Source organism: Trematomus bernacchii, unplaced genomic scaffold, assembly GCF_902827165.1.
Source record: "Trematomus bernacchii unplaced genomic scaffold, fTreBer1.1, whole genome shotgun sequence".
NCBI classification, from domain to species: domain Eukaryota; kingdom Metazoa; phylum Chordata; class Actinopteri; order Perciformes; family Nototheniidae; genus Trematomus; species Trematomus bernacchii.
The window spans coordinates 11,789,809-11,802,999 of NW_022987828.1; the positions used below are offsets into that span (position 1 = coordinate 11,789,809).

The 13,191-nt window shown below is 40.9% G+C and overlaps 1 protein-coding gene across 3 annotated transcripts in view; it reads left to right on the top strand.

Moving 5' to 3' along the window:
• Positions 1 to 13,191, top strand: part of LOC117499953 (protein FAM13A-like) — a 20,949-nt gene continuing 7,758 nt past the window's right edge. For 2 of the 3 annotated variants that reach the window (XM_034152659.1, XM_034152660.1), the window contains exons 1-10: positions 130 to 349; positions 1,616 to 1,817; positions 1,973 to 2,182; positions 2,804 to 2,984; positions 4,653 to 4,827; positions 5,324 to 5,445; positions 10,392 to 10,592; positions 10,787 to 10,847; positions 11,110 to 11,201; positions 12,361 to 12,415. In XM_034152659.1, coding sequence (XP_034008550.1) covers positions 320 to 349; positions 1,616 to 1,817; positions 1,973 to 2,182; positions 2,804 to 2,984; positions 4,653 to 4,827; positions 5,324 to 5,445; positions 10,392 to 10,592; positions 10,787 to 10,847; positions 11,110 to 11,201; positions 12,361 to 12,415 — 1,329 coding nt within the window. In that variant the 5' untranslated portion in view covers positions 130 to 319. The other variant, XM_034152661.1, reaches the window with a different exon arrangement.

The following is a 13,191-nucleotide window of genomic DNA, read 5'->3' on the forward strand; positions in this document are numbered from 1 at the left end:
GTCGACCATTTTCATCCTCATGAGCTGTTTCTCCTTCTCCTGGCAACCCTATCACCGGTCCCCATGGTTACTCGTCACGTGACTAGCAACATACACAATTTCCAAGGGAGCTAACATTACGGTAGGAAGTAAGCTAGCCCAACCATTTTACTAACAGCATGTATTACTTATTGCAAGCCTAGCGTTTGGATGTGAGAACGATGGGTCGTTGTTGGCTGGACTTCCCGGGGGTTTCTGAGAGTGGAGCATTATGTCGCAGAGGGAGAAATACGTCTACATTTGAGATATGGAGAGTAGTCCCGGTGCGGTGAGCTGAAAAATGGGAGCAAGCGCTTCTGTGTCTCTCTGTGTAAGTTTAGCAACACTAGCTGCTGTCTTATAACATGTCTCCGTGTTTTCCAGTTGATTTTCCAATTGATTACACCTTGTGTAGAGCAGTTGTACTTGTTAATATAAGTATTAAGAGCAGACTACCTTCTTAGCAGTTTCATTTTCATGAAATACCACACAGAAAGACAGCTGTTGTTGTGAAATGTATCTAATGGATATAACTTTATTCAGTGGTGTTTACTCAAGTACTGTACTTGGGCTACATTTTGAGAGACTTGTACTTTTCTTGAGTGTTTCAATGTTTTGCTACTTTGTACCCTACTACAATTCAGAGGTAAATCGTGTACTTTTACTCCACTACATTTAGTAAGTCCCTTTTAGTTACTTTGCAGATTTTATTAATGTGAAATATAAACCACACTAAATGTAGACTTAGTTACACCTGGATTGAATTCACAAACTACCTTACAGTCTACAAAGTGATTAAAACTAGCCAGCTTTCATAAACAAATGAATGCATCAATAATTATAATCAAAACATATAATATATATATTGTTCTGAAATAGGACATTCTGCATTCTTTGTACTTTTACTCGAGTAACGTTTTGATTGCAGGACTTTTGTAACATAGTATTCCTACACTCTGGTACTTCTACTTAGTACAAGATCTGATATTTAAATGTTTGGACTTGACGACTTCAATATCAAGAATAAAGATATTAAGATGTCGATATCAAGAAATATGCCATTGTGTCTTCACTGAGTGTATTATTGTATTGATAATCAGCAAGCGTTTTCACATTTATGTGGACACTTTGTTCCAACGTTCCCCAGCTAATTTAACCTCTTAATATGACATGTTAAAGCAGACCAAAATGCTTCTGTATTTTTTCCTAGGTCATATATTCAATGTATGTCTCCCTTGAAATGATCCACTATATCTTATAGCCTATTGAAGTTGTACTCCTTAAAACCTACATAATCAACTCTACAGGCAAGACAGTTTTCATGACTTTAGACATTCATATCTACACAGCAGCTGAATGCATACTTAACCATTCAAACTGCATTTGTCTTTGTTCTTTTGCAACTTGAGATGCATACTGTATATAGCCCATTATATATCTTACTTACAATAAGGACCCTGGGAACATATGAATGACCCCCTTAAAATGTAAGACACGCTGGAGATGAAAAACTCACTACTTTTCTAACACCTCTGTCTATTCAGTATTGTTTCTGTATATAAATCAGCTGTTGCATGTATGTCCTCTTTCCATGCAGAGCGACCCGTCCTCAGTGAGCATCCTGAGGCCCAGTGCTAAGGTCAGCCCGGAGCCCCCTGCCCTCACCCTGGTCTCAAAGCCTGAACTGTCCGCAAGGTGTGTGTTTGCCGTTGCCTTAGAAACACTGCGAGAGGACGGGCAGATGGTCGATGGAATACCCGTTGTCCTAAGAGACATGGTGGAGTTCCTGGATAATAATGGTAATTGAGGCTCATTCTTGCATGAGTCCTATGCTATTCTTAAAGTCCCTTTTTAGCACATCCCTTCTCCCTTCATATTCTTCATCATTATCTTGGTCTCTCAAGGAAAACAATACTCAAACATCACCTGTGTGTGTACTTGGTTTTGACCTCAGGACTGCACCACAGAGGGCTGTTCCGCCTGTGTGGGTCTGCGGTGCGGACCAGGCAGCTGAGGCAGCGCTCAGACTGTGGGGAGAGGGTGGACATGGAGCACGAGGGAGACGTCCCCACCGTGGCGTCGCTCCTCAAACTCTTCCTCAGGGAGCTGCCAATCGCCATAGTTCCTGAACCCCAGCGCAAACAGCTGGTTCTGAGCCTCAAAGGTATTTATTTGATTTGATTTAGGAAAGGTCAAAAAGGCACAGCCTTAAACAATGGGCTTCTCTAGTACTTAAGATAAAAAAAAAAAAATAATAAGTTATGAAAACCAAGTTAACATAAATTTAAATGATTAAACAAAATATAAATGACAGCAACAAACACACAAAATGAGCAAAATAAAGTTAACCAATTAATCAGTGAAATAATTGCTATACAAACAGTTTATCTCCTGGTTTGAAGATAGTCTAAACTCTGATGATTGTGTCTTGAAGCACTAGATTAAAAGTAAAATATTTAAAGCCAGAAGGAGAATTTGTAGGATGGTTGTTGTTCTTAATCCAATTTTTGGCAGACTCTGTATTTCTTGGAAGGCTTTCATGTTTCCAACACTTCATCTTTAAAACAAATCCTTGCAAAGAAGTAGAAGTGTAAACAGCAGAGTTAAGAGGTCTACATAGTCTGGTAAATTCTTCAGTAGAAGTTCATATCTGGACCAAAAGTGCTAGTATGTATGTCCGGTATGTGTACATACCAACTTTCTGAGTCTGGTTATAAACTGTATATCCATACATGCGGAATTCAGTTTAATTAATGTTGTTGTGATGTGTTTGTCTATTTTTAAGGATATGCAAATGAGGCAGAGATTAACCGGTCTCTGAGAGAAAACATTTGCCACCTGCCTGATGACAACCTCACTATTTTGTCTTACCTCATCCACTTCCTGTCCAGAGTGGCCGCTCACAGAGAATATAATCACATGCCTGTGGAAAATCTGGCAACAATCTTCGGGCCTTGCATATTTCAGTAAGTTGATGTTGTTACGGCCACATTTTAAGACCTGAACTTGGACACAATGTCCCTCTAATCAAATCAGTACGCACTGTGTTTACTCTGACATTAAGCTTAAAACCGTTTTTAGACTTTTCAAAATATTGCTTTTCCCACAGTTTTGAAGAAAGATACAGCTGGATTTCTCTAAAAGTGTAATCAAGAACAATGTAAAGGTCAGCAAATGAGAGTGCAGATGTTTCCTGCACAATCAATGGTTATGGTTGTTTGTCGTAGTAAAATACAGATGTAGAGGAAAAACCCACTTTGTTAGTTTCTCATGAAATCAACCAACCCAGTTCTGGTCCCATTTAATTTTTTCTGCACCACTAGAAAAAAACTTTGGGTGGATTCACGTTTGTCCCTAAAGGAAATGGGTGTGGATGCAGTTGATGGCACACAAAAATCCGACTGATTATAAAAGATGTCATCAGGATTTTATCTCCAGCTTCTCCCCCTCCTGTTTACAGAACATAGCCATCATTGTAAACAACCACAATCTCTAGGGAGACACAATCGACAATTCGATTTGTATGGTTGGAAAGGACATATCCTACGTAGTCAACACCCATTCAACTGCCCCCATCTCTTGATCTCCCAGTCTATCTATGTCTGCTCTGTTCCAGAAGTGAACAGCATGTCAGTGGAATGTGGTGTTAGTCACACCATACAATTCTGCATTTGAAGGGAAAAAAATGTGATTATAGCTAAGGGGAAGAAAGAGTTGGCATTAGATGCTTGGAAAAAGTTAGGGTCTAGCAGCAGAGAGTTGGAGACTGTCCTTTGCATTTCTTTCTGGATTTACATTCACATCTCACATAGAAAGATAATAATAGTGTAATGGTTTAGTAAAAATTGGGGTAATAATGGCAGATACATGCTGCAAAATAATGTAAACACCACTTTAACGTAACCCACTTATTTTTCTGTTGCTTTTTCCAAGATTGAAATGATATTGCCATCAATCCCACATAAATGACTTGGTGTGACAGACAGTGTAGCACATGTTCATGCCATGCAGCATATGTGACATCTTATTTGGCCCCCACCCAATAACTCATGCATGTTTGTCAACCAAGACTCCCAACAGCTTGTTCCCCATTATGTAATCCATGTGGAACACTTCTCCTGTCATCCCTGTGACCCGTCTGCCATGTAAACACACATCTATTAATACTCACATGTTTCACATGCTCTTCCCTGGATGTATGCTTTGTTAACCTTTACCTAACATGCAAACATCATAAACATCTTAAATATAAAGTGGATGATCTCAACCAAAGCATGTTCATCTAAATAAATAGCTGCTTCCAGGTAAACATGTGGAGACTATTTAAGGTGGCGCTTATCTCTGTATCGTAAATATTATAACCAGAAGCTGCACATATCTCTGAAATTTGAAAGTTGTCATCGTCACAGTGAAATTATACAATCGTTTACAGCGTGACTTTTTTATTTTGGTTAGTGGGTGATCGGTGATGGACTTTCCCGAGTGTAGGACTTTGATTTACCTCATACTGTCTGAGCAGTTTATCTCAGTTCACTGCTGCCTCCTTCCACTAGGTGGAGCCCTTTCCATTGTGTTTTTTGCACTACATAGTACTGTATGTGTAACATTGTGATTGTGTCTTTTTTTTTATGCAGTGTTCCTGCAGGACCCAGGATGCTGGACGATCAGAATGTGTGTAATGCCCTGTTGCACCATCTCCTGAGGCACCACCAGGATCTATTTCCAATCCCAGCCGAGGACACAGTGGCCTCCTCCATTTCCTCCTGCTCCCCCCCTCCTCCTCCCCTATCCGCCCTTCCACACTTTGAGGTGAACCATGTTTTTTTTTCTATCTTTCATCAAAAATGGTTTCTCACTGATCAATTGTTGTCATCTGTCTTGTTACACTTTGTGATTTTATTGCAAAAAATAATCAACAAGCCCACAGCCTTTATCAACAACATAACTATCTCATCTGTGCACAGTCTATGACATTTATAAAGGTCTTAAAATTGTTGTTTGTCGTAACTAAGATTATTCATAGATATATTTTCATATAAGGTTGCAGGCTTTTGGGAGATAACACAGTGGGCTTATAATAATAATAATAATAACACGTGGGAGTTTTATAGGGTGTTAATGATATATACAGCAGGTAAGTACTGACAAACTATGGTGTAAATATCAGTAATTTCATACTCTTTATAAATAATGATTGGCCTTAGTCCAGTATAACCATGAAAACTGTATTACATTGTAGTCCCTGACCTTGAGGTTTTGTTGCCTCTATAGAGATGTGAGTATTGACCCTTTTTATCCTTGGTAGCTCCAATCCAGCAGCTGTCACTCAGAGCAGAGCAGTGTGCAGAGGCCGGAGGGAGAGACCGCTTCACTGTCAGCGACCAGTGCTGTTAACCAAACAACACAGAGGTGTTTCCAACTCAACAGGTACCATCATTTAGCATCAGTGACTTTGTAACTGCATAGATATACAGATATGAATTACTAATGTTCATGCAACTGAGCCTTAGACACAGTTAATGTATCACTGAACATTCATGTGGTGTGAATATAAACAATCCTTTCCCTTCAGATATATTCTACTGCGAGAATAATTAGGAGTTTTTCCCCTGTAGCATTTCCCTCCAGCATCGTTTAGCCAGTTGTCAGATTGATGGTTCTATCACTGAGACTAAACATCACTCACAGTGAATTAGGGCCAACTTCTGGAGGTTTTTTTCACTCATGGAAGTCAAAAAAGATGTCCAACTGTGTCACAAACCCTCGGCAGAAACACATCCAGTATCTGTAGTCAACAGAAACAAGTGCAGTTGCCTGTAAAGATGACTAATGTAGAAACTAACATCACATTGTTTTTAATTGAAGATGGGTGGAAGAATTGCTTCCCCAACTAATCGACATACTAGCTGACATCTGCTTGTGGGGAACGTTTCCAACTCATAATGAACTCGGAGGCCAAGGTGCTATTTTCTATTTTTAAATCCTGAAGGGTTGCCACAAGGTTGCATCAGATCAGATGTCATTAATATATTTTCTTTTTTCGTCCACCCCTAAACAGCATGTGACATGGCCTTGCACTTGCTGATTAATTGTGTGGCTGTCTACCATGTATGTGGGTACAGTTGTGTGTCTGGTGTCTTAATGTGTTGATGGGAATTCTGCCTGAAGCTAATGGAGATAAAGACACTTCACCACATGCTCTGTGGTATTGGTTACATTTGTTATGAAACAGATCTGCCATCGGTGGAATTCAGGTAATTAAGACAGTAAGTGAAAACAAACAAGCATGAGGAATTGCTAATAAAATCCTTGTGAACTACCGGCAACATTTGATATGAGGGTTTACGAAGATATGGCACATCACGGCAGCCAGATTTAAGACTGATCAGGCTGTATTTTAAAATACTCACACGTCTCAGTTTAAAGAGCACAGGTTCAACAGGTTGCATAACATTAGCAATGTGCATGTCCAGGTTTTGCATAACAGAAAAAAGACGGACACTTCTTTCCACAGCTCACGTTGATGCACTCCAGCTGCCCACCTGCCAAATGGCTGTTTTTTCTCTCCGTTTTAAAATCAGTCACATGTCAAGCTTCAAGGAAAAGTTCTGCCATGCCTGTTCTCATCACTTCTAAGTGTTTGTGTTTTTAACACTCACAGAGCAAACAAATATCAATCATTTTTCATTTAACAGCTTCCCACTCTCATCTGTTAGCAGGCAGAAGATGCTGCCTCCTCCCAACTGTCTATCTTTCTAGATAATAGAAAATATATTGTCTGAAATCTAAGGCACGCAACTTTGCCACTTTCACAATCAGAGCAAGATTAAATAACTATAAAACGTTGGATGATTGGATTATTAAATTATGTCTTTAAATTCAAGACCAGCAGCGAAAGACAGAGGTAGCCATATTCCTCATGGTTCCTTTGTTAACAATGTTAGCCTTTGGCTAAATTTGGCATTAACAAATACAAATTGGCCCTTTTTTGGTATTTGCTTCTGCACATGTCGGATTGGGTTTTGTCACTGGGATGTTGGTCTTTCCCCGAAAAGGCACATGCATGCTTTTGGGTCTGGTCAAGTCTAGACCTCTATGCTGACGTCTGGCACTAACGTCACAGGCCAATATTGATTAGAGTCTAATTATACCTACAGAGGGTTTGATTTCAAAACAGGTATCTGTTTTCTGTGTCTTACCAGTCACACAAGATCTAGTTCTGAGAAAAATGTCAGAGGGATTTATGGCGCGTTTCCACTACAGCCCGCAGCCCGGTTTAAGAGGGCTGTGACGTCAGCGGCCCGTCTTTGGTTGCGTTTCCACTTGGCCTAGTACCGGCCGGCGGGTCCTAATTCACAGTTTTTCTGGCCTCATAAAATCGTGGGGCCAGGGCCAGAGGCAACGAGGCTGAGTCGGGCTGAGTATGCTAAACTAGAGAGAGCGTCGCTGGCAAGGGGGCAACAACTACAACAAGATGGACATATTTGACCGTGATTTAATTGTAATACACGTTTCAAAATGATGCCGAAGTAACAACATACTGATACCGGTTAGTAAAAACCATGAATTAATGCTTTGTCAAGTCTGCAGACAGACGGCAGGGGAAAAACCTTTTAAAATGCTTGTTTTCTAAATGGAGATTGGCTAAGCTAACGCAGTATATGCCCCGACCGTCCACACTCACAACAACGGCCTATACAGACATAAATAAAGAAGCGACTGTATTCACCATGACACAGGCAGTCTGTGGTTTGTACTTGTTTAACTGTTGTCTAGTTTCTGAACATATATGAGGAGCTGTGAGCTCTGAGTGCTAACAGCTAACGGCTGTGTTGTTTTTCTGGGGTCCTCTGAAGATCACGTCACGGCTCCGCCTACACTGCGTTACTATAGATACTGCCCCAGTTCCTAAACTGTAATGGAAATGCGCCATAAAGTGAGCCAGTCCTAACGAGGCCCAGCCATACCGAGCGGGGCCGAGCGAGGCCTGTAGTGGAAACGCGATAGTAAGCTACTTTTCATCAATAGTAATATACAGCAAATGTCAAGACATATATGTTAAATAATGGGGTCTGTTGGTTGATACACATGAGTAATTATTGTTTTTTTAAACCAGTGTTGACATCAGGAGTTAATGCTAATATCAGTCAGCATTTATACTGATGTGTTTGAGTGTGATATTAGGGCTATTCAATTAGTTTTAGTGATGTGTCGGTCACGAACGAGCCGATTCTTTTGAACGGCTCTTTGGTACGAACGAGGGGAACCGAGTCGTACTTGGTGAGAGCTTTCTTGTTATCGTTCAATCGTTGGTCCGCACTCACTGCCTGCCAAAATCCACTCGCCTTTTAAAAAGCTTGATTTTGTTCCCCAAACGTATTCTGTGAAGACCCGCCCCTACTCTGATTGGTAGGTTTCAGCACGAGGAGTGAGATGGGGTGTGTTATAACGGAATACGAGAGAGAGAAGTCATAACAAGTAGTACAGGACAGGTAGACGACGTGTTTTTCGGATTGAAAATGAGCCAAACGCGAAAACGCAGCAGCATTTGGATGCACTTCAACCAAAACCCAGGCAGTGATAAAGCGCACCATTTGTAAAGGCAAAATATCCTTTAAAGCAGGGTCAACAAATAATCTCCATCGCCACTTCAAAACACAGTAGGCCTATCTAATATTAAGAGTTGCGTGAATTTCATTCAAGGCAAGGCAACTTTATTTACTTAACACATACAGAGGGTAAATTCAAAGTAGTACATTCACTGACATGAATGACATGAATATGGCGCCACCTTGTGTCATGTTTACAATGCAGATTATTGACATTAGGTTTGGCAATACAGTCAATCATTATCCTGGTGATTACTTTGCAGATAAACCTAGTAACCCCGTAAAAAAACCGGCTCTTTTGAACGGCTCTTTGAAAGGAACGGAGCCATAAGATCCGGCTCCCTTCAAAGAGCCATCATTCCCATCACTAATTAGTTTGGAATGGGGGCTGGTTGATGAAAAAAAAAATCGTTAAAAAAAATCTTAAATAAAATAAATTTGATTACTATTTAACATTATACTCAAAGGGCCAGTAAATATCACCCCGAGGCCGGATTTGGCCCGCGGGCCGCCAATTGAATAGCCCTGCTGTATTGTATTGATTTGTATATATTTAAGTGCTGTTTTATGCGAGCACATATGTGTATGTTAGCATTTGAGTTGGAACTGTGTGTAATGGTGTATGTGTGTGAAGTTGTGACATATGAGTGAGTGTGTGCACCGGTAATTGAAGGGGGGGGTGAGCTCTCCGCCCCAGGGTGACACTTGTGTGTTGTTGACCATCAAGAAGTCATCCTCTTTTCTTTATTTTCTTTTTACCTTTGGATTGATCTGTCCTCTGAAGGCTGCAAGCTGTCCACGGTCGTGTGTAAATCTGTATGCTACACCGCTGTGAGTTTAGATGTTTTGGCGAAGGATGTTTTCTTGTTGCGTCAGTGATAACAACCAAAGGGCTGCAACCCTCCACAAGTGAGTGAGATAAAGCACGTCTAAGACTCAATGTAGCTGCTTAATGTCAATAATGCATACAACTATTCCTAGCATGCTGTCATCTACACATAAATACATCTGCTGTTTGAGAAGCAGAGGCTAAAGTGTGCATCTAACATATCAACAGTGTTAACATTAGATTTACCGTCTGCAGTTGTTTTTAAACCTTTATTTTTATTTAGGCTTTTTTAGGAGGGAGCTTGTTTGAGGAAGTTTGCCTTGCAGCAGAAAAGTAATTTATGTTCATAATGCTGTTTGCCCTAAAGGCAGCATTGGGCTGGTGACCCGTGTGCTGCAGGTTGCAGATCTGGAGTCATACAGCGCTTTGAGCAGGAACGTGACCGGGTTGTTTTTGGTTCATGTCGCAGCAAATCGCTCGTGCTTGTTATTGCTTGGAGCATCTCATCCGAACTTCCTGTGTCATAGTGTAGCTTCAGATTAAACGCTGCTGATTCGTGACCTGCTGAATGTTACCTGGCGCGGAGGCCAGCAGTTTATTCTGGGTTTCATTGTTGGACATCTACTCCTGTTAGTCCTGAGATATGCAGACTGATACACATTTCCAATTTACATTTGCCTTGAAGTCAATTGATAAAGTTGTGTGAATTACTCGGAGGCCCCTATAACGGGTTGTACCAACATTTTATTCATATTATTTTTCTTGACACTGATCAATCTATAAAGGATCTTGTGATTTATGAACTGTTCATATGTTATGATATATATAACTTATTAAGCCTTTAAAAAAGCATGCCTCATTAGAAACTGATACTTCCTTGTCTCCTCACCTGCTCCTGTTTGTGCACACCTCTCTCTATTTCTGTCTCTCCTCAGTCCTGACACACAGGCTTGTGAAACCAGCTCTGACGTCAGCGCTGACCTTCAGAAGCTGATTCCAGACCAGCAGCCTCTGGAGGAGAGCAGTGACAGCACAGAGGCGGGCTGGGTGATCTCCTCCCCCTCTGACCCCGGGCCAGAGCAACACCCTCACCAGAGCAGACCACCCAGAAGCCTCCAGAAGTATACCACCCAACGGTAGGCTCTTTTCTTTTGTCACACACAAGTGATGTGGTCACTTTTTAATGATGTAACAAGGGGACCAAAGTGTTGCAAGTGTTTACTACATTTTAAGTAGATAAGAAGCATTTGCTGACTTACTTCATCCTCAAACATTTTGGAACAGGAATTGTGTGACACGTCTAGTTTATTGAGTGTTTCTTTATCAACAGGACCTCTTCACAGTACACAGTGCCACTACCGAATGAGAGCGAGGGGGAGGAGGATGAAGAGGTAGAGAATGAAAGCACATTTTTTCCTCACCTTAGTTTTTCTTCTCTTTACTTTCAAATATTTCTTAATTCCTACTTTCTCCCCATTTCCCTCTCAAAAGCCAAATATAATTCAGCAATAACAGTTATCTTTCAAATGTATTATATAACCTATAAACATTTGGTCCACCTTTTTTGTACAGCAAAATACATCTTATGCAGTGTTTAGCACGATTTCACCTCAACATGAAAGGTTCTTTATCATGGACTGAATTGTTTTTCAGGCTCCCACCGATGCGGTGCAGAAATCTTCTATTTCAGACCGCTGCACAGCCTCTGAATCACAGAGCATCACACCGACTCTCTGCACACAGAGGTGAGAGGAACATTACTGCAGGAAGACTACACACCATGACATGTTGCGGCAGTCCTGATTTCCTCTATTGTTTTAGAGCAGCCATCTTTTGCTCATTGGTCTTGGCAGATAACATCCAAGTGGAATAAGAATCCATCATTTAACCCTTTTTAAATCAGCCTGTTAAAGGTGGGGTAGGTAATTCACTTCAGAAACACTTTTTGTTATATTCCATGGAATGCTCTTAACATCCCGATAGCAATGAATACATTAAATGCTTTGACAATAAATACATAAAGAAAATTCATCTGTGGAAGCCGTAGCGCTGTAAAAAGCACGACCAATCATCTGAGCCGGCCCGGCTAAAATAACTGGATGGCCTACCTGCCTGTCAGCCTTCCATCTGTGCACAAACTTATCTCGTGCCCTCATTGGTCATGTGCGCGTTCGTGTGTGTTGGAGGAGGGGCTCTGTAAGGAAGTCTGCAGAAAGAGGCAGATTTTTTCCGGTTGTGTACTTTCAAATTCTAGCGCACTCAAGCTGGTTTCTCCATTCTTACCTACCCTACCTTTAAAACTTAATATGAAAACACAATCTCAAGTCAAAGAAAAGTATCTAAATAAAAGGGGCCATGATAGTATTTTGGAGCTGTTTAAATGTATCTAAATGAGTATTATCTGATTCCTTTGGATGCTCCGTGGTTCCTCTCAGTTCAGCTCATCTCTCAGCTGCAGTCGGTTGAGAAGTAGGTTGTCAGAGCCGAGTGCTGCTCACAGTCATGGTTTTGATATATAAATAACACTGCCTTGCCACAGGGGCTCACATGGAGCAGACTAAGTAGCCAGATTAGGTCGACCCAAAACTGGCATGGTGACTTTTTGTTGTGCTGCCTCACCGTGCCACAGGACAGGTCCTCTAAATTATGCCTCATTAGTGTCAGACGTGAATAAGCCTAACCTTAATGGCTCTGCCAGATGACCGTCTGCCTCAGAGCTACACAAAGCGCTGGGCTGCCTTAGAGCACATTTCATGCAGTATTGTATATGAATACTGACAGAGATAATCGGCAATAAAATCACATGGGTTGTGAAGCAGTGTTTATTTTCACATTCTCTTTTTAAACTAGTTATTAATACAATTACATTTTTCAATCAGTTGCTGACACTTCTTTATTTTTCAGGATGCTGTTCTGCGAAGAGCACAAAGCAGGATCCAAAACCGCTGAATCTAAGAAGGTAAACAGACTTTTTGAAACTGCCATCTCAGAGAACATTTCCACAGGCTCCCATTAAGTGAATTCATTTGAAAATGACCCGGTCTGAGAGTTTGTAGCCTTGGGCTTGCAAGCCAGAAAGATCTAATGCACTAATGTACATTTAAAAAAAAAAAAAACTCACTGAGAAAGAGCATTAGTTTTGTCAGTTCTCTTAAGATACTGGATAACAAATAAAGTGATATGAATGCTTAGTTCATATCTGAGCACAGACAGTGTAAAGGGAATATTTGATATGGTATATTGTTGTATGACTTACATAAATCAGGGTTACCAGATTAACCCATGATAACATTATAAATTGAGTTTATTAAAATACACCCTGGAGGGTCACAGAGAGATTGCTGTCCCACCTTTACAAATGACTTGCATACAAAACAAGTGAAATGTGAAAGTCTGTTGGTCTTTAGTGACTTTAGTTAAAGAAACTCGTTTTAAATTTCATTGGAGAAAAATAACCTCAATCTGTTAAATAGTTAGGGAATAATTTGCTTAGGTATTCAACCTTCGACACAGTTCATCATTTTCTCCTCTCACTGTCTCCTTTCCCATGGCATAGGTCTACGGCCTTGGGTATTGCTGCTATCTCTCTTAAGGAGGGGCAGCTTGGGCGCATTGTTGTTGCCAGTCTATGACCGAGCACAAGCCGCCATGAGGCAGTTTACTGTTCAGGGACGTAGGTTCCCTGGCGCACATTCTTTCTTATGGACGAGAGCTCTAGTTAGATTCAGGGTCCAT